This window comes from Sturnus vulgaris, chromosome 6, assembly GCF_052056855.1.
Source record: "Sturnus vulgaris isolate bStuVul1 chromosome 6, bStuVul1.hap1, whole genome shotgun sequence".
Classification (NCBI taxonomy): Eukaryota; Metazoa; Chordata; class Aves; order Passeriformes; family Sturnidae; genus Sturnus; species Sturnus vulgaris.
The window spans coordinates 38684844-38703818 of NC_142248.1; the positions used below are offsets into that span (position 1 = coordinate 38684844).

Sequence of the window (18975 nt, forward strand, 5' to 3'; positions counted from 1 at the left end):
TGTAGTTTAAGTTCCCCTGGTTCTCTTGCCCTCAATGTATTATGCTTGTATTTAAATGTGTATTTTAAAAACTGTCTTACTAAAATTCTCTGCAATTTGTCTCTTATTCTTCCCTGTTTTTAAAACTTGTCTAGTGTTTCATAGTATCTTAATATTTAAAAGTCCATGTTTACTTTCCCACTGAATTTTACCACATTTGTTTGTTAAGTCTTTCCTTTTCCTATCTTGTTTAAGGGTATGATTTTAACTTAAAGGAAAATTCTCCAAGCTACAAGTGGTAAAGTATTTCAAAAGTAGGCTATAAAGACACAGGCTATCTAGATGCAGAAGAATGCTATATATACTGAGAATTTGTAATTCAAATCATTTGTATTTAACACTTTAAGGAATAATAATTTTGAGCCATCAATATGAAATACAAGAACAACTTGTTAGAATTATTCTTTGTGATTGCATTGTTCCTTACAAATACTAGATGGAGTTTGTATATCAAATTATTTAATTATTGTACGTTTTAGAACTGTGTAGAAGTAGCATTAAGTAAAAAGCCTTCAATTATATGCAGACTAACCTCAGAAAAGCATTCTGTGGGGAATAACAAGCGTATGTTTTTTAATTGTAGAATAATACTACCCCTGGAGCAATGACACGGCGCAACACATATGTTTGTAGTGAAAGAACCACTGCTGATAGGCATTCAGTGATACAAAATGGCAAGGAGAACAGGTATATGAAATGTCTTCCTATGGTGTATGTCCCTTGTCTTCACCTTTCCAAAAACATTGTAATGCCTAATTTAAAAATAAGTGATATTCTAATGTAATTCTTAATGAAAGGTGAGTATAGATCTTTTGTTATGGAGCACCTGTAAGTATGCTGGGGCTTGGGTTTTTTTCCTATATTTAATTTTATAGTCTTTATATTTAAAATATAAAAGGAAGTTTCTAATTTATGGTTAAATATGTGAAATATTTTTAGCAGTCTTCATCTTAAATTTGTTGTGAACTCCTGTGGTCAAACAGCATATGCTTGCAGAAGAGTATTGTTTAGTGTCAGGCTACAAAGTCCATCTCTCTTGAGCCATTCTCTTTTTATATTTCACTCTAAACTCTGCTTCACTGGGGTTATTTGAAATGCCATTTTTGCTGCAAAGTCTCAGAGAGAAGGTAATGTTTTTCTGAGCAAAGATGAAATGATCAGCCATTGTCTTGGACTAATAGTGTTTCTTGCTGATACAGTGGCAGTCTAATTGTTTCCCAGGATTTTACAGAACTCAGCTGCTTCCCTCCTCAGGGTATCTCCATATTCTGAGTGAAAACAGTCAGAGAAATAACAAATTTCTTTCTATTTTACGGAATGAAAGCCTGAGTAGAGCATGCAGTGGAACTGGAGCTAACCACTGTATGTGTTGGCAGTGTGGTCACATCTACTGCCATCTTGTGAAGACTGAGAAGAGCTGTCAGAAATAATATTATAATGATCACAGATATCAGGTATCGAGTAGCAGTTGGGAAGAATACCACCAAGTTTCCTGGCTAGTTGAGGTATTTTAATTTCCAGCCCTTCTTGTCAAAATTTTACTGCTGTCAAAAGCTGGTAAGAATTAAGTAGTTAACCCTTGCCAGGAGAGCACTCAGATAGCTGGTACTTAAAGGAACTCTTCCCACTTTTCTCCAACCCTTTCTAATATTGTGATATTTTGTAAAGGGTGGGAAGAAAATATCTATTTTCTACCTTGTGTTAAAGTTGAGAGAAGATCTGCCATTTTTTGCACAAATTTTTTTCCCTCCTTTTGGCAGTTGATGAGGAATTTTGATGTTGAATGGAAAGCCTGTCTATTCCCTGTTTGATTCCTGGAGCCTAGGGATAAAGAACATGATTTTGACCCTGTCTCTTCCTCCTAGTTTTCTGCAAATGGAAAGGGATTAAGGAAAGAGTCGAGTATAAGTTTGAAGACTGCCAAAATTGTATCTGTCTCAGCCTTCATTGGTTACTCCTTGTTAATCTTACCAGGTTGTTTAGGCTAAAACTCACCATCCTTTCTCTGATTTGATATGTTAATATCTTTTTTCTTTCCAAGCAGTCTTTGGAAAAAATGAATCTTTCTGTCCATAATAGTTTTGGTAATTTTTTGTTACTTGATTACTTGGTTGTATACAATTTCTGTTCATCCTTAAACTCATATCTTGTCTACAATTTCTTTGTTATGCTTTTAAAAGCTATCAGATATTGTTTACTAGGAATGCTTGAGATTTAGATGTTCCCTTAATTTGGGAGTAAATTCATACTCCTAAAGAGCTATCTTTTGAAGTAATTTTATTTCCTCAGCTTTGAGTTTCTCGGAGAACTGATTTTTTTCTGGTTTGTCACATATAAACCTTAAATTCAAAGTTAAGATTGAGTACCACTTGACAACTACATTAGTTGTGTTTTATATTCATAATTGGTTGTCCTTTTTTAATTTACCTTTTTATTGTCAATATGATATTTAAACATCATTTGCTTTTTCTACAAACTAGACTAATTTGGGTCATTTGAAATGTCTGAGAATTTATATTTGCACAGGTAAAAAATGTATAGCTTTGATCATGCATTTTTTGATTACTATATTCATTACTTTTTATAGAAGGTTAAAAAGAGAAAAGGTAATGAGAATGCATTGCTAATTGTACTACAGTTGGAGATGTCATTGTCTGAAATGCTTCAATACTAAACTGCATGTTCATTTTGGCACAGTTTCATAATTACTGTGATTTGGCACAGAATTCAGATCTGAATGTATTTTGTTGCTGTAACTGGGTAAAGCATTGACTGGTCACATGAAATGCAGGGACCTTTAATGCAGGAAAAATCAACATGGCTATTGATGGGACTGGCTCTTAAGAATTAATCTTTAATGTTATTGTACTCTCAGCTTGGCAGAAAGTAACTCTAGAAACTTGTTCTTTTCTCTTCTGTAAAGCAAGATCCAAAGTTGAACGTGGGCTTTGTACATATCCAAGGTTTAGTTAAAAATTACTTCTGTGCTTTTGAAATGTCTGGTGGCAAATGTTACAGGCAGGAGTAATTGCTGTAAATGGTTTGTTACAGATTGGATTTTAGATTTTCCATAGCTAGTCAGATACTGACTGTGACCCAGTGAAAACTTGGGAGACTTACCATAAAAGGCAAGATGCACACATTTAAAATCTCTATTTTTTCTGTAGAGAAAGTGTTAAAGCATCGCTTACTTTTATCTTGCACATTGAATTCTGAGCAGGCACTGTTTCTGAACATATGAAAACTTTAAAGAATCGATAGTCAGTAGATCTGATGTTGGGGAAAGCAGTCCTGAAGGCCCATGCCAGACTGGTAGAAGCAAAGAGTTCTAAGTCTCCCATCTCTGCTTTAACACATTGTGTGGCTGACACAGGCATTCTGCTGGAGACAACTCTTTGGCTTTCCTCCAAAGCCTGAGCATTAATTAACGCACTTGGGGACTCATGAAACACTCTTCATAATGATAGGCAATTGCTTTAAATCATTTGTAACACAAATGATTTACAACAGCTTCAGATTTTTAATAAGCCTTGGCACTAATTGGTGATTGTTAGTTTGCTGTTCCTGTGTTCCCAGGCTAGTAATCCAAGGAAGCTGATTTCTAGCAAAGCAGCAGAGGAAGAGAAGGTCCCTTATTGATACCTTTAGATGTCACATTTTTGGAGGCAGGTGACTAAAAACTTGGGTCTTGTGTTGTAAAACTAGATTCTTTATCTTTTGCAGTAAATATAGAAGAAAGGAGCTGGAAGAGCTTAAGATACTAGTGACCAATTATGTGACTTCAGAGTATTAGTTTTGAAATGAATGTTCATTTTCTTACAATTCTTTAAAACCCTGGGGTAATGTAAATGCTGGGCCTGTGTTGAAGGCTTCATTGTAGTAGTACTTGTAGTTGTCATCCTGATGGATTCAACATTGTTGAGATGCATGCATGACTCAGATGAAGTTTTTCAGATCCTGAAAAGTTAAAAACAAACCAAAACCAAGTATGTTTGGCTAAGCATTCTAGCTGGCATTTCAGATGTCTGAGCCGTGTGGTGTTGTGCACTAGTGCTTTGGGAGCTGAGCCTGAGAAGTGGATGAGCTGACACTTATAGCTGCACTAGCATTCTCCTCTCCAGAGTGATGTACCAGAATTTGGTGACAGGACCTCAGTTTGTGTGTGTAACCATGAAGTAACTTGGAAGTGAACATGCAGTATCTTAACCTTGAGCAAAATTTCTGAATTACAACGGTTCTTACTTTTAAAGCAAACTTCAGGTGAATGATGTGGTGATGTAGTCTGAAAGGCCCAAAACATCTTGTGGCTTCTCACTTTTCTCCTATCCTTATCATTACTAGATACTGTGAAGGCTGTAAATAGTATTTTGGCCTAAATAAATACATAAATTTAATGCTCCTGTTTGAACATATTATACAGCTGGCAGCTTACTGGCCATTCTGCTAATACAGTGCTCTATACTTTCCTACAAAGCCTGAATGGTAAATTGGATAATTTAATGTTCATGGTCAAAGCGATTCTTTTTTCTTCAGAGAACAGCAAGCATGTTCAGTGCCTACTACATGTACAGGATCATTACTAGCAGCCTTTTTCTTTTTTCCTCTCTGGAGTTGTTAAAGATCATGGTATTTTTAGTTTTGATTGTACCTGTGTGTACATCTCAGTTATCTGATGTAGATTTGACAGCTTGCCCAACTTTCACTAATTTCTTTTAACACGGATACATTCTGAAAACAAAGGATTTCGCTGTAGTAATGGAGCTATCGTGAGTCTTTTGGAAAGTGCATTTGGTGGGGGTTTTAATGCATTGCTTACTGTTAAGAGCAATACAAGTTACATCAGTGCTTTATCGTAGAGTTTTGGCATAGAATTCTGAGTTATTCAGGTTCTGTACATCAAGGAGGGTATCACTGCTAACTAATGTTAATGGTAAGAGCATGGTCACTTACAGATGTCCAGTGCCATGTAAGTAAGGATGCTCTTTAAGGGGAGTGTAGGGTAGTTACTGCTGTTTACATAGAAGAGGAGGGCTGTTAGAGTTCGTGTTCTTTGATAAACCAGTTAATAGAAGGAAAAGTTTGCTTTTTTTTTCTATGCAGTAGTTTGTTGTTGGTCCATCATGCTCTTCTTTCTGCCTCTGCCTGAACCCAAACCCCCTCGCAGCCTGACAGAAATGTTCGCTTACGCAGCTAGCCCTGCTTCAGTTTGTACCACATCCTTCTCCAGTGTTCGGCTGCGACATCAGAAGTCGATGTCCATGTCAGCCTCTGTGCACACGAAGATGATGTTGCCTCCAATAGACAATGGCGCAGATAACTTCAGGCCTATGTAAGAACCAGAAATCGTTGTGACACTAACTTATACCCACTGCTTCTTAACTTTGTGCTGTGGAATTTTAGTCCTAGATTGTTCTAGTATATTTTGCCCACAAGATGTGTGTTTCCTCATTTTTTTAGTCTTGTTTACATTTGTCTTGTGGTGTGTCAGGCTGTCTGTGACATAATCCTGCAATAGTGAATCTTAATTTTTTCCTATTATTAGGAGTATTGGACATTCCCTATTGTCAAAGTTTGTGGGAGACTTTAACTGTGTATCCTGAAGGACTTCACTACTTGGAGCGGTTGGCTTGTAAAGAATTTTGTGTAGGATACTTTCAAATTAGCAAGACTTTCAAAGATGTATGTACAGAATGTGGAGGGAGAGACATTAAAGTTACTTATTCTCTTTCCTGGGAGGAAACTTTACTGGGCTATTCTTTTATCAGTCTTCTCAGTGAAACACTGTAGGCCTGGTTTATCTGGTCTTTTCCAGGATATTCCTGTTGCACTTTTCTGCCTATGTAGGTTTCTGTTTCGGCAGCCTCTTAATCCTAACTTCTTACAAGTTTTGATTCCATACAGTGCTGTAATAATGTTGGTATTTCCAACCTTGGCCTATATAAAAGTGTCTGCTTATGCTTTACTGTAGAACGTAGTGTTTTGTGTTTCCTGCTGAGCCGCAGTGCCTGCGCGAAGGCGTTCTAGCGTTGTTTTTTTTTTGTTTTGTTTTTTTTTGTGTTTGTTTTCTGCCCTAGCACTATTCCCGATCAGAGAACTCCCGTTGCTTCAACCCACAGCATTAGCAGTGCGACCACCCCTGACCGTATTCGTTTCCCCAGAGGAACGGCCAGCCGCAGCACGTTCCACGGGCAGCTGCGGGAGCGCCGCACCGCCACCTACAACGGCCCGCCCGCCTCGCCCAGCCTGTCCCACGAGGCCACGCCGCTCTCACAGACCCGCACCAGGGGCTCCACCAACCTCTTCAGCAAACTAACTTCCAAACTAACCAGAAGGTAAGCCTCTTAAGGTGCTAGTGCAACGTTTCTGTCTTTTTTTTTTTTTTTTAATAGCAGAAATACTTCATTGCTTAGGTGATTTTTGTCAGTGATCGGTGACTTAAGTTCTGCAACTTAAAATGCAGTTGCTTATGATTTTTTCATAGTTCTTTTCTGATTACAGAAGCCATTTGCTTTTGGGAGTTGAGTGAAATGGGGTTAAATGTGAGACAGTTTGGTCTGTGCTGTTTCTTCTATACTCTCCAGCCTCATGTCTGAGGTATGAATGCTGCAGAGACAAAACATTTCAGCTCAGGGGCTCAGCATTCAGCTGCTCAGGGGCTGCATAGTCTATCAGTAGATGGCATAAACTAGGATCCCAGTCTAAGTATTTGATGTAGCATTAGAAGCTCAGGTTGTGTTTCCCAGTCTCTTAGTCCATCAGTGTTTCCAGCGCAACCTTGCTGGCAGCACAGAAATAGAAATACCACAGATGAAAGGGTAGGGACAGGAGGCAAAAGCTTCTGTTGACAGTAGTACTGTCACAGGCCATCTTAAAATAATGGCAGTATTAGGGTTTCAGTCTAGGCAGGAGTCTGGCCAAACCTTGAAAAATTTATTCCTGATTTGGCCTTTAGTTCATGTGCAGATTCTGTGTTAGGTGTGAAGGTGTGGTGGTCTGGCCAAAGCCAAGCTTCAGCAGGTCTTGCTGCTGCACAATTTTTATTCTAACCGAACTTCTAGTTTCAAGTCCATGTACGATTTAGATTAGTTACTACAAACCCTAAAATTGAAAATTGTGTTTTTTCCTTCTGGATTTAAAACCTGTCCGTTCCCTTACCACATACTCCAGACCACTGATCTCCACAGCTTGCATTTGCAGGATGAAAGCTTGTTTTTCTTTGCTTTAAGATAATCATCAAGCTTTTGTACACTCCTTATCAGGTGAAGTTTTTTGGACAAGATCATTCTGATCTTGGCCTGCTTAGCTTTTGTTTTAAGCTTATACTACGTCAGCAGCAACCCATTTCCTTCCTGTCTACTTTGACTATAGATGCCTCCCTCTCAGTATCCCCTTTGCAGTCTCCCCTTCCTACAAAATACTGCTAAGCCAGACTCCAGTTTTTCATAAATGGCTGATTTCAGTTTAGAGAGTGAATTTCTTCAAAAATGTAGAAGTTGCTTCTTTACAAAACAAGAACGTGACAGTCTAGCCTTTGAGAAATGTTTTAATTTGCTCAGTTCTCTGCCAGGTGACACTTCTCTGGGAAACACTGTGCTGTAGGAAATTTGGTTTGGGTTTTTTCCCCTTCTTTTTATGTTGAGAGAGAGAGAAGTTTAATTTGAATATTTTTTAAGTGTTAAGCCATCTGCTTTATGTCAAATGAAGTCTTAATCAGCCACATCCTTTTGGCACATCTTTCTTTCTGTACTTTTGTTTGTAATATCCTTACTTAATTTTCCATTTGACGTTCCAAATGTGGACGCTCAAACTGTGAACATGCAAACTTTTCACTCAGTTGTTTAGGCAGCATTCAAACTTCTATCATTACCTCAGAGTTTCAACTTTTGCAGTGCAGTGTGGTTTTCTTGAAGAAGTCTTTTGACAGTAGTTTAAATTCCATCTGGACTTGATTAAATAACATGCAGTTGTAACACAATAACACAGTTACAGATGATTAGTTTGCTCTTGGAGGATCTCTTGCAGCTGGGGCTCTGTTATATTCAGTGCTATACAAACTACTGAGGAGGTGGATAGTGCCACTGAGGGACATGGTTATGTTTCTTCCTCTTAAATAAAATTTTTAAATCTTATTACTCATTAATTTATTGTAGCATTCTCTATGGGGAATCAGAATTCTTTTGGTTTTGAGCTACTTATATTCTGGTGTACGCAACTGTTACAGCTTCTGACACTAAAATAGCTAAATATTTGAGGCAGTTTTTGGCACAGTGTAGCTGACCTAATGTTATGAAGAAAGGAAGAAACCTAACTCTGATGATACTCAAGATATAATTATAATAGAGTTGCTGATTTTTGCTTTCTATGGTAAATACATGAAGAAAATCCAAACATATTTTTACCCGACCTTGCAGATTTTGAGTCTTAAAGTGTTTTGACACCAGTACATATTTTAATTCATAATAAATACTGGTTGCATGTTTCCCAGAAAAAAATTGGAAGTAGCAATTCCAACAGTTTGACTCTTCAGCCCCTAAATCATCTGCCTAATCTGAGAATGTATTGAAGTGTAATTTAATTGTTGCATTTAAAATGAGATTTTTGCATGTTTCACTCTAAATGCCTTTTTCAATTTATTTTGTACAAAATTTTTTGTTAATTTTTATTTTGGCTTAATTTCTTTTAGAAACATGTCATTCAGGTTTATCAAAAGGTAGGATTTATTTATATTTAAAAAAAAGTGGCTCCTGCAATTAACAAAAGATTTGGCTTTTCTAGCCTTGGTTTTCTGAAAACTAAACTTCCTGCTGAAAACTAAATACTTTCTTTCTTCAGAGGAAAGCATAGAATAAATCCATTAACTCATGATGATACCTAAGAATCTGTGGCACCATCTGTGTTGTATAACAAGATGCTAAGCATGCCTTGTGAATTCTTCTTTCTTTGATAGAGTTGGTAGTGCCAAAGTAATTCTATTCTCTGTACTAATACACTTAGCATGCTTATGTTTGAAGAATGAGGTGTTTGATAACAATGATGAAAGTATAAACAAAACATAAGATTACAAGCAAATAAAGGTAAGTAATGTTAAATTTATATTATCTCTCTGTTTTATTATATGGAAGAGAAAAAATGGTTGAAGGTTTGAAGTACTGCCTGCAGCTGAGCACAGTTTTGAGTTGAACAGTTTTGTGTGGAAGATTGAATGAAGACTCAATAGCTGTGTATTTATTTTAAAATGGGGTGCATTTTTTGAAGTGAACTGCAGCTGAAGTGCAAGTAGAGCACTTCAGTTATAAACAAAAAGTACAACAGTTATGCAAATTTATCAACGAAAAAGAAAAGCTCAGAAGTCTAATTCACATTTCAAGCTGAAGGATTGAATTACATTTTGCAATTTGGGAATGAATCAAGCTGCTATATTTCTCATTAATCCACTGTGATTCATGAAAATCGCTTACATAATTTTGATGTGTCGATAAATTTTCCAGTAGAGTTTTGTAATAGCCTGTTTAGTTGTACCACATCTTGGAATTTCTTAAAGGGTGGTACTTCCAGTTTCCTACTGCTGATCAAAACCAGGGAGATGAGGCCAAAAACCAGGCATCTGTTTTAACTTTCAGGATACAAGGCTGTGCTTGTGATGTAATTTGGAGTTTGTCCGACCATTTCAAGGAAATGCTTAGATTAGGGAGTCCTGAGAGATGTAAATTGCTGCCTAAATGTGGATTTATTATGTACAGTGTGAGGCTAAAGGCACCCTACCTGATTAACTGAGTCAATTCCATGCAATGGTGATAATAATCAGAGCTCTTCCAAACATGTCCGTGTTTGGAACTGGTGTTGGTTGGCTTGGCTGGCATTGTCACAGCTGACTTGAGAAAATGCAACAATTTCCTTAAGGAAAGAAACATCCAACTCAACACACAGCTGGAACTGAGCAGTGACAGTGGCTTTAACCCAGCGTGCATTATGAGCTGTGAGGTGCAGCCCACTTCTAAAACAAAGGATTGTGATCTGTGCAACCCTCCCCAGCATCTATGTTCTGAAGAAAGATGAGAAATGCTAATATGAGTACAGTTTTAAACTAGAATGTTACTGTTTAAATCTGAGACTTGAGGTAATTTTTAGGTAATTTTTAAAAAATTACTTTTGACTTGACTTGACCAGGAGTCTTAGACCATGGTGGAAATATCCTGCTACAGCTTCCATTAATATATCTTTTTGAATAAGAAATTTGTGAAGTCTTACACGACCTGCACAGCACCAGTGTGCTTTTTAAATTCTGTTTTAAGTATGCATGGTGTCCCTGATCTGTATGTTGGTACAAAACCTGAAAATGCTGGGGCTTTTTGGCAGTTTCTTCTGGCTATATTTGCTATGAATCCTACCTGAGCTCACTGTCCTTGTAGTTCTGAAAGAGCTACAGTAGCACGTAGACATAGTGCCACAACATCACTTCTAGGGAGCTGAATGAAAGTAGATAATCAGTCACTCCTTGTTAAACTGCTGAGTTTTACAGAGGTATCAAATATATATATATGTGTGTGAGTATATATATATATCTTGTACTATGCACTGTCTTTGCCAGTATGCATATTGTGGAAGTCTTAACTTCTTTTTTTTGACAGCAAAAATGATTCAATATTCTGGATTTTATTGCAGCATCATTTCTCCATTTCCATAAATTGATCTTATTTTATCATCTTGCACTTTTTGTTGATTTTCAGTATCTTTTTAGACAGTTTTCTTTGTGTTTACTTGGATATTTAAAACAGCATACAAAGATGTAAAGAACAGGAAACAAAGCATAATTTGGGACAGATGTGTGGAAACAATCAGATTTGTGAAAGCCCTTCCTAAACCATAAGGTAGATAATGTGTAGGCATAGCATGACAAATGAGAACAGAACTTGTCTATGTATTTGTTCCGTTCTCAAGACCAAGAAGCATCTTGGTCCATAAAATCAGTTTATGTAAAACACAAGCAAAAGCAGAAAATTTAGAGCATAAACGAGCACAGCAGTGAAGATTGTATTAGCAAGTGAAGAGGCCTCGGGGCTGCATCTGACTCACAAACCTCAACCCAAACAATCCTGGCAGTACAGTAAGTGCCTGTTCCCAGAGCAGCAGTGCTGGGCTGCTGGACCATAACCATGCCTGTCATGAAGGAAGGAGCACCTTGAGAGGCTGGCACAGCTCTCCTAAGTTTGGCAGGATAGTTCACATTTGAGGTTGTGTGTCACTTTATGCAGTTCCTCCTGCTCAGTGAAGGGAATGTTGATGCATGGAAAAGCTGAGCAAAGTGAGGGTTTTCTGAGAGGCTCCCATGAGAATGTTTATTATTTCAAAGTGGCAGGTATATTCGAAATAATGACCTTTCTTAGATTCAGAGTTGTAGTGGTTTACAAACTGAACACTTTGGCTTAATTTCAAACTGAAAAATGTGTCAGAACATCATTAGGGATTTTTCCTTACAGACTTTTCTGGGCAGATTCCAGCAACAGCAAGGCTATTCATTGCTGGGGAAACTGGTTGTGCTCCCATTTTCCACAACCTTTGGCAAGTTTCAGAACAAAACACAAAAAACCCAACAAAAATCCATAAATGTTTGCAGCTCTTAAAGCTGCCACCTTCCACTTCATAGGAACATAGAAGGCTCTTTGAAGTTTAAGTACTCTTAATTTTTCAGTTGAGGAGTGTTTTCTAACTTGTTGGTTGCTTTGCCCAGTAAAACAATCATCTGTGAGGGGAGGATCTGTTCAGTTGGTACATGTGGTGGTTCCTACCTACCCCTTTTTTGGGTCCTGTAGAGCTCTCATAGAGCATGACTTCATGGATTGTATGTACAGGCATGGAAAATCGATTTCCACCTTCTCTTATATCCACCATAGATTAGTAGCACGAGATCTAATGAAAATAACTACAATAACTGCCCACTTTGCACTGGGATTTCTAATCGTCTTCTCATTTTTTTTCTGTGATTTTTGCTTGTGGCAGCTATTGCCAGTGACATTGTCCCTGTTGTACAGGGAGCTGTGTGGTACCTCAGAGAGCAGGGTTCTCATTGGATGCTGCCATGAGCAGCAGCTCTCAGCTGAGCAGCTTTGCACCCTGTTAGGTGCAGTTGCTTTGCAGTAGCACCTGAGTTGAATCTGGGCTGGTTCTGTCGCCCGTGCTGCCACTCTGCTCCTCACAGTGCCAGGACAGCTCCTGGTCCCCTATGACAGGGACTGCCAGAGTCACCTTGCAAGGCTGATCCCTCACCACAGCTCTCAAAAGGAAGGAAAGGAGGAAATCACTCCTTGTAACACCCCACACACCCTGATATAAATAGCACTCTGCATCAGAAAATAAGGTTACTGTCTTACATCCCTGTCTCTAGACATCTGCCACCCAAACTGCTGTGTTTGTGTTACTGAGGAAAGCCATGTACTGCCTTAGTCTGGATTAAAGCAGTGTACAGCAGCATCCCTCTGAGCAGAGCTAATGCTGATATCTTGAACCATCCTCCTTCAGAGAGAGAGAATTTTCCCCTTAATTCTTCTTGACCCTGAGCTTTCAATGAATGGTAGTGACCAGCAATTTAGCCTTAAGCACTGCAAGAAGACAGAAAGCTTAAGCTTGTTGTTGGATGGGGAAGATGCATCAGTGTGGGAAATAATAGGATGGAGTTACCACAGCTTGAGAAATCTTGGATTTACCTATTAAAATTCTGCTAAAATGTATATGCATCTTCTTCTTTTGCATTAAGATACTTTGGTATTGTTTGAACACCTCAGATCTGATGAGCAATGCAAATATACTAGATGATCAGACTTGTCTGTAAATAGTTAAGGGGATTTTTTAAAATATATACTTCATTCCAGATAAAACTTTTAAATAACTTAAAAATATTTAGCCTAAAAATATTTGGGAGCTATTTCTCTTTCAGGAGGTACTTAGTAAATAATACAGTCACTTCAATATGCTTGGTAACTTTAGTTTCACATTTTCTGCTTTTAGAACTTCAGATTTATTCAGTGAGTTCTACAGATTTAATGTATAAACACATACTTTTAAAATTAGTTATGGTCGATTTAAAAACTGTAGTTGATAGACTTCCATTTGGTTTGACAGTATGTTACATTCTGAGTTTGGCCTAACCTACCAAGTTCTTTACATCTTTGTTGTTTTGTATTTTAAGACACCTTTGGTATGATTGCAGTATCTCTTAGCAACTACTCAGGTATTATATATTGTAGTGTAAGATTTGTCTTCTCTTTCCCACTTCCTTTTGCTTCTGCATTCTTTTCATTGAGGCTCCCGACTGAATATGAGAGGAACGGGAGATTTGAGGGCTCAAGGTGAGGGTAAAACTTTTGTTTAAAATGTTACTTAGGTGAGTTTGAACCTTTCTCCCCTTGATTATGTGGCATAGTGGCTTCAGGCAGCAGCTTTTGTTTCATGTAAGTCATTGGAACTAAACAAAGAAGCATTTCTGTCTGCAAAACAGCTATTAAAGCACTGACTGACTTGGTTCTAAACTTTCATCTTTCCTGTTGCCCTTTCCCTTGTGTGGTTTTTCTTTTTTTTGCATTTTAGTCATTGTAATTTGCTGTTGTCGTGTAGATGTGTAGATAAGTGGTCTCTAGTGAGGCTGCAAATGTGTGGAATAACCACTGAAGGGTGATAAGATATTTCTCATCTCCAAAATCACACGTAGTTAAATATTCTTCATGTTATACTCTTCTTCCAAAACCAGCGTATCAAAAACATATTAGAAATTATCAAACTGCTGGTTTTGCCAACTGTTTTCAAGTAGAAAAAGTTTCCAAAAATAAAATGAGCATTGAATATAAGTTGGGTTTGTTTTCTAGCCCTTTAAAGCCTTATTACATTAAAATCTTAAACGGAATACTCTTCAATTTGTGTGATGAATTTTATAACATCTGGTAAATCACATTGCATAGTCTTATGACTCTCACAGTCACATGAAGTCTTTTAATAGGAGAATTATGAAATAGGTTATATTTGAGAAATATATTTATTTAGTTGTGGCCTTGCTATCACTTTTTATTTAACTTTTTCATAATTGCCTGCTTAATGGTAGTAGAAATAAAATGTGATGTAACCATTGCCATCTATTTCAAAGAGCAGCTTGGCTTAATATAGAGGCTCAATATGAGACCTAAACTGCATGGTTGGGGTTCAGTTAGGTTAGCTATTTCCAGAAAACAGTTAAGTATGACAGTCAATACATTTAATTAAATTTGACGAGGTGACTGACAGCGTACAAATATTCACAAAGCAAATCCATATTTTACCCATGGAGGTCCAAATGTACTTCCTTATTCTTTAGCTGCATGACTACTGATTTTAATTGAAGTAGAAGAATGATTGCGAACTAGAAATTTCTGGAACATTTCTTTCCTTTGTCCTGTTTAACCCCACTTATCCATACCAAAAGAAAGCTTAAAAAAAAAAATTCCAGGTTTGGGAATACCTCAGTATTTTGTGCTTCATCTCTTCAAACTGTAACAATAATGGTACCCTCTCACCATCTGTGCAAACTATATTGAAGAGTGTCTAATAATCACTTCCAGCTCTCTTTATGCACGTCCCCCTCAGAGGCACTTAACTGCAGAACTTGTAGCTGCAGAAGATTTCATCATTTTACTTCTGCCAGTGGTTGGTATTTAATGAATTACCAACCAACTTAGGAGGAAGCATCTCCTCTCTGAGGCAGCCCCCAGAGCCTGCAGCGTGGGGTGTCCCTAGGGATCATCTCAAACACACCCCAGTACAGGAAAGCTAGAGCATAACTGAGCCAGGTCTGGGGCCTCATGGTCACCCTGGTCCTGCTGTCCTTCCTAATGCTTGCAGCCAGCTGCTGTGGGGCTCCACAGGCCCTCCCAGGGCTGCTGCTCAGGAGGAGGTGCCGAGGAGCCCACCTTTGTGCATGGGCTCACCCCATCCCATGTAAGTGGGCACCTCCCATGGCCTGGGCTGAGCACCCTCCTGCCACAGGGAGCTGTTATTTCAATGTTCCAGAAACTTCTAGCACAGAGCTGATGTTTCAGCTGCCCACATAGCCTGTGAGAGAACAGTTTTGAGCAGAACCTGTCTTAAAATCAAGTCACAGGTGCTGCATATAGTTCTGCCTCCAAGAAGGTCACTGTTCCCACGCTCCTGAATCCAGTGAGTGCCAGTTGTGTCACACCTCGTGCCATACCTGTGTTCCAGCCCCAGCAGCTACAGCTTTCCCCTGACTCTGTGTGTGTGTACAGAAGCTGGGGGAGCCCCCGGGGCTGCTCTAATCTGGGTGGTGTGCAGTGAGTGTTGGCTTCACTAATGTGGCCCCTGGGGAGGGTGGCTGGCCCTGCTCACTCCCAAATTCCTGTCTTTCAGCCGCAATGTAGCTGTGGATCAGAAGGACGAGAACAAGGAAGCCAAGCCTCGGTCACTGCGTTTTACCTGGAGCATGAAAACCACCAGCTCCATGGATCCCAATGACATGATGAGGGAAATCCGAAAGGTCCTGGATGCCAATAATTGTGACTATGAACAAAGAGAGCGTTTCTTGCTTTTCTGTGTCCATGGAGATGGGCACGCGGAAAACCTTGTCCAGTGGGAGATGGAGGTGTGTAAACTGCCAAGACTGTCCCTGAATGGAGTTCGCTTTAAGCGGATATCGGGAACATCCATAGCTTTCAAAAACATTGCTTCCAAAATTGCCAATGAGTTAAAGCTGTAACAAGAAAAAAATAGTTAAGTTGTAAATTAGTTAGCAATTTAAAGTGTTTTTGAGAATTCCGATGGAAATGTATAGAATAACATTTAGGCAATAACTTCTGCATCCTTCTGAATAGTGATATTAAAAAAAAAGCTGCTGAGCTGGGAGGGAGAGTTGGACTTTTTTATAAGTGCACTACAGCATTAAAGTTGCCTACTATGTAAAATATTACCCCTTCTGCTTTATTTCCATTGCTCCTAAGTCTCTGACAACAAATTGAAACACAGAATATATTCATTTAAATATGCCTCCTGTTTGTGTGGATGTGTGAATGTACAGTATGTGTGTATAATATATAAAGTATTATATGTAAACAATTCATTTACAACATCGAGCTGTACCAGTACCTCTTTTTGGGCTAATTTTGGTGCTAAAAATTGAAATGGCCAAGGAGGAAACACTTGAGTTAATATTTAAAAAGACTGAAGCGATAAACCAGTGAATGCAGGTTTACAGTTCACTGCTGTGTTAAGAAGAAAAAAGTGTGTGAAGAGTTTGGATTTATGGTTGTGAACATTATTAGTCCTGTTTTCTAAGTAGATCTCATGAGATGATTAAAAATTCACTTTTACTGAGTAAGTCTTGCATTATATTTTGCCCACCTATTTATTATTTAAGTCTGAATCAAATTTTAATACTGTAGTTAATTTGTGCATTAATATTTGGGTAAACGCTTCCATTCTTCTGCTTCTGCTAAACTACTAAAACTGTATCTTTGTCCTTTTGGCTTATGAGTATTGATTGCAGCTAAGAACATTTCTCTGTTGTTCCTCTAGGGAATGAGGCAGTGTGAAAGGAGGTGCTAATTGCTGAGTAGTGGTTTTGTTTCAGAGCGAGTTTGCCATGTTAGACTAGGTCAGGCTGATACAAAGCACAAAGGGACTCTCAAATCTTGGCCATTCTCTGCCGCAAGCCACGTCCAGTCCATGTGTTCGAGGCCTTGCTGCACGTTGGGCAGTGCTGCCCTCACCTTCTGGGCACCCTCAGCATTGGAACCCAGAAGTGGCAATCAAATATTGGCTACTGATCTCCTCTGTCCAAACGTCCAGCTTGCTGAGCTACAGCCATAGGCAGGAGCAGCTGAAGCTTTTCCTTGCAGCTCTCTCCCAGCGTGCTTCCCTTGGCTCCGTTGTGTTGCTTTGGATGGCTCTGTGCCAGTGTCTCTGCCGAGGGAGGCCACTGTCCCCTGTCCCCGTGCAGGGTGGAACCCTGATGAACTCTGATGGCCAAGTAGCTTTTGGTAGGACGTGAAGCTGCTCTGGGATAGCCCCCACTCTTTAACCATCACGGCGGTGAAACGGATTTGATTTTGCAAACCAGAATGAAGAGATCTCTTCATGCATTGTTTCCTACCGATACTCAGTTTATTTCATCGAGGACCTGTGTAGATAATACCCTGCATTATCTACTTGACTTTTTGTATTAATGTTTTGTGGTTATATTTCAGTGAAGCACTTACGCATGTACTTAACATGTGCTTTAAACTGGAGCCTAAATTTGCATTTTAAATTTGCAGTGAGCTAATAGTTACTCATAGTACACAGTTCAGATTTGACCCGAGGTGAAAATGCAAAGTCCTTAATATTTTGCAAGTTAGCTCTTGTGATCTGTAGTCTGTGAAGGCAGCAGACTTCCCCTCTCTTTCCCCCTAAGCATTGATATCGATTATGCTAGTTTAAAGGGTAATCATAGTTGTTAAATGTAGTAAATATTCCTGAATTTGCATTTTATTCTCTGTATATTCTGTATCATGCCATGGCTTGAGAACTCCGGGTGCTCCCGGAGTTCAGTTGGCTTTCAGTGCTCTGCCCATGCCTGTGCTGCTCAGTATGGGTTTTTTCCATGAAAACTCCATTTTGTAATAGCAATAAGACATTTCAGGGCAGTCATTGTACTTTCTCAGGTGAATGGTCACCTATCCTTTCACTCCCTACGTTTTAAGCACTCCTCCAAATGTATTTTTTTCACCTGGCAGTGCACTTTGTTGTCTGAACTGAAAGTGTTCTGATAAATTATGTAAATCTGTATTCGATGGAAGTTCCAAAAGGTTTCATATTAAATGTTTTCTGAAATACTCTCTTCCTACTTCACCTGTTAAGTATGTAAGTGTTTCTAAAAAGTGCACCACTATCATACTTTGGATATTTAAAGTTTGTACTTCGGTATTTTTTCTTAAAGTGTTCTCAAAAGGTTCTCTCAGAGTAAATCTTTATTTGAGGTATTTAAAAAATCACTTACTATAATCAGAAAAAGGTTTTTAACAGCTTCTTCCCCAAATGCCTTGTAAAATTACTGAGTTATGAGAATATTTAGCACCCTGCATGCTTGGTGTTCAAGCCTCTGGGAGCTGCCTGGGAAGGAAAATTCTTTCTTCAGCTCTTGGAACCAAAGATGAACTGCTTCCCCAACACAGGATTTTGACCTGCTTGTATTTCTTGGGAATCTCTGTAGGCTTGCAGACACCACTGCTGATGGGACTCTGCAGAACTACAGCTGGTTTTTCTCACCTTAAGGGGCAAGTTTTAAAAATAATCAGAGGTCAGTGTGTGGTGAGGAGGCAGCAGCAGATCTCAGTGCTTTGAGGCACGTGAACAGCAATGGAAAGTATTTTTATTTAATGACATGACTGGTGTCTGGGCTGTGTGCTCCAATGATGCGTTGGGGGTTGATTGTAATGGGCTCATGACTGAAGGTTTGCATCACTGAAACCTGTGTCAGCCAGCACTGAAGGTGTCTTTTGATTGCTGGATCTGGCAGAGAAAAATGTATTAAGAGTTTGGGTTGTGGGGTTTTACTTCATTAAGTAAAAGCATTTGAAGATACATACATAAACCAATGAACACTGAGCAGGAACAAGTTCGGATACACTTTTTCTTATGCAAACCTTCCCTGTACTTAGGATTTCTGAAACACTTCAGTGTATTTGACCTCTTTACAAGACCTGAGGTCCTTGACCATGTTGAGAAGTAGGCTGGAAGAACAGCTAGTCCTGCTGGGCTAAGTGTTTTGCACACTTACTTCTGTTCAAGCTACAGCATCTGGTCCAATCTTTGTGGATTTAAAGATTTATAATACAGATTAGGACATGGTTTAGCTTTTTCTCTTGAATTACCGTGAGGCTTCAAGATCAAATATAGCAAGATACTGTATCCTATTTTTTTAAT

At 38.8% G+C, this 18975-nt stretch overlaps 1 protein-coding gene across 20 annotated transcripts in view; it reads left to right on the plus strand.

Moving 5' to 3' along the window:
- MARK3 (microtubule affinity regulating kinase 3) overlaps positions 1-17885 on the plus strand; it is a 61623-nt gene extending 43738 nt beyond the window's left edge. For 2 of the 20 annotated variants that reach the window (XM_014871900.2, XM_014871901.2), the window contains 6 exons: positions 623-726; positions 5204-5368; positions 6114-6371; positions 8723-8749; positions 13338-13382; positions 15427-17885. In XM_014871900.2, coding sequence (XP_014727386.1) covers positions 623-726; positions 5204-5368; positions 6114-6371; positions 8723-8749; positions 13338-13382; positions 15427-15772 — 945 coding nt within the window. In that variant the 3' untranslated portion in view covers positions 15773-17885. The remainder of the gene's footprint in view (positions 1-622; positions 727-5203; positions 5369-6113; positions 6372-8722; positions 8750-13337; positions 13383-15426) is intronic. The other 18 variants (XM_088166553.1, XM_088166555.1, XM_088166549.1 and 15 more) reach the window with 11 other exon arrangements.
- The last annotated feature ends 1090 nt before the right edge of the window (positions 17886-18975 follow it).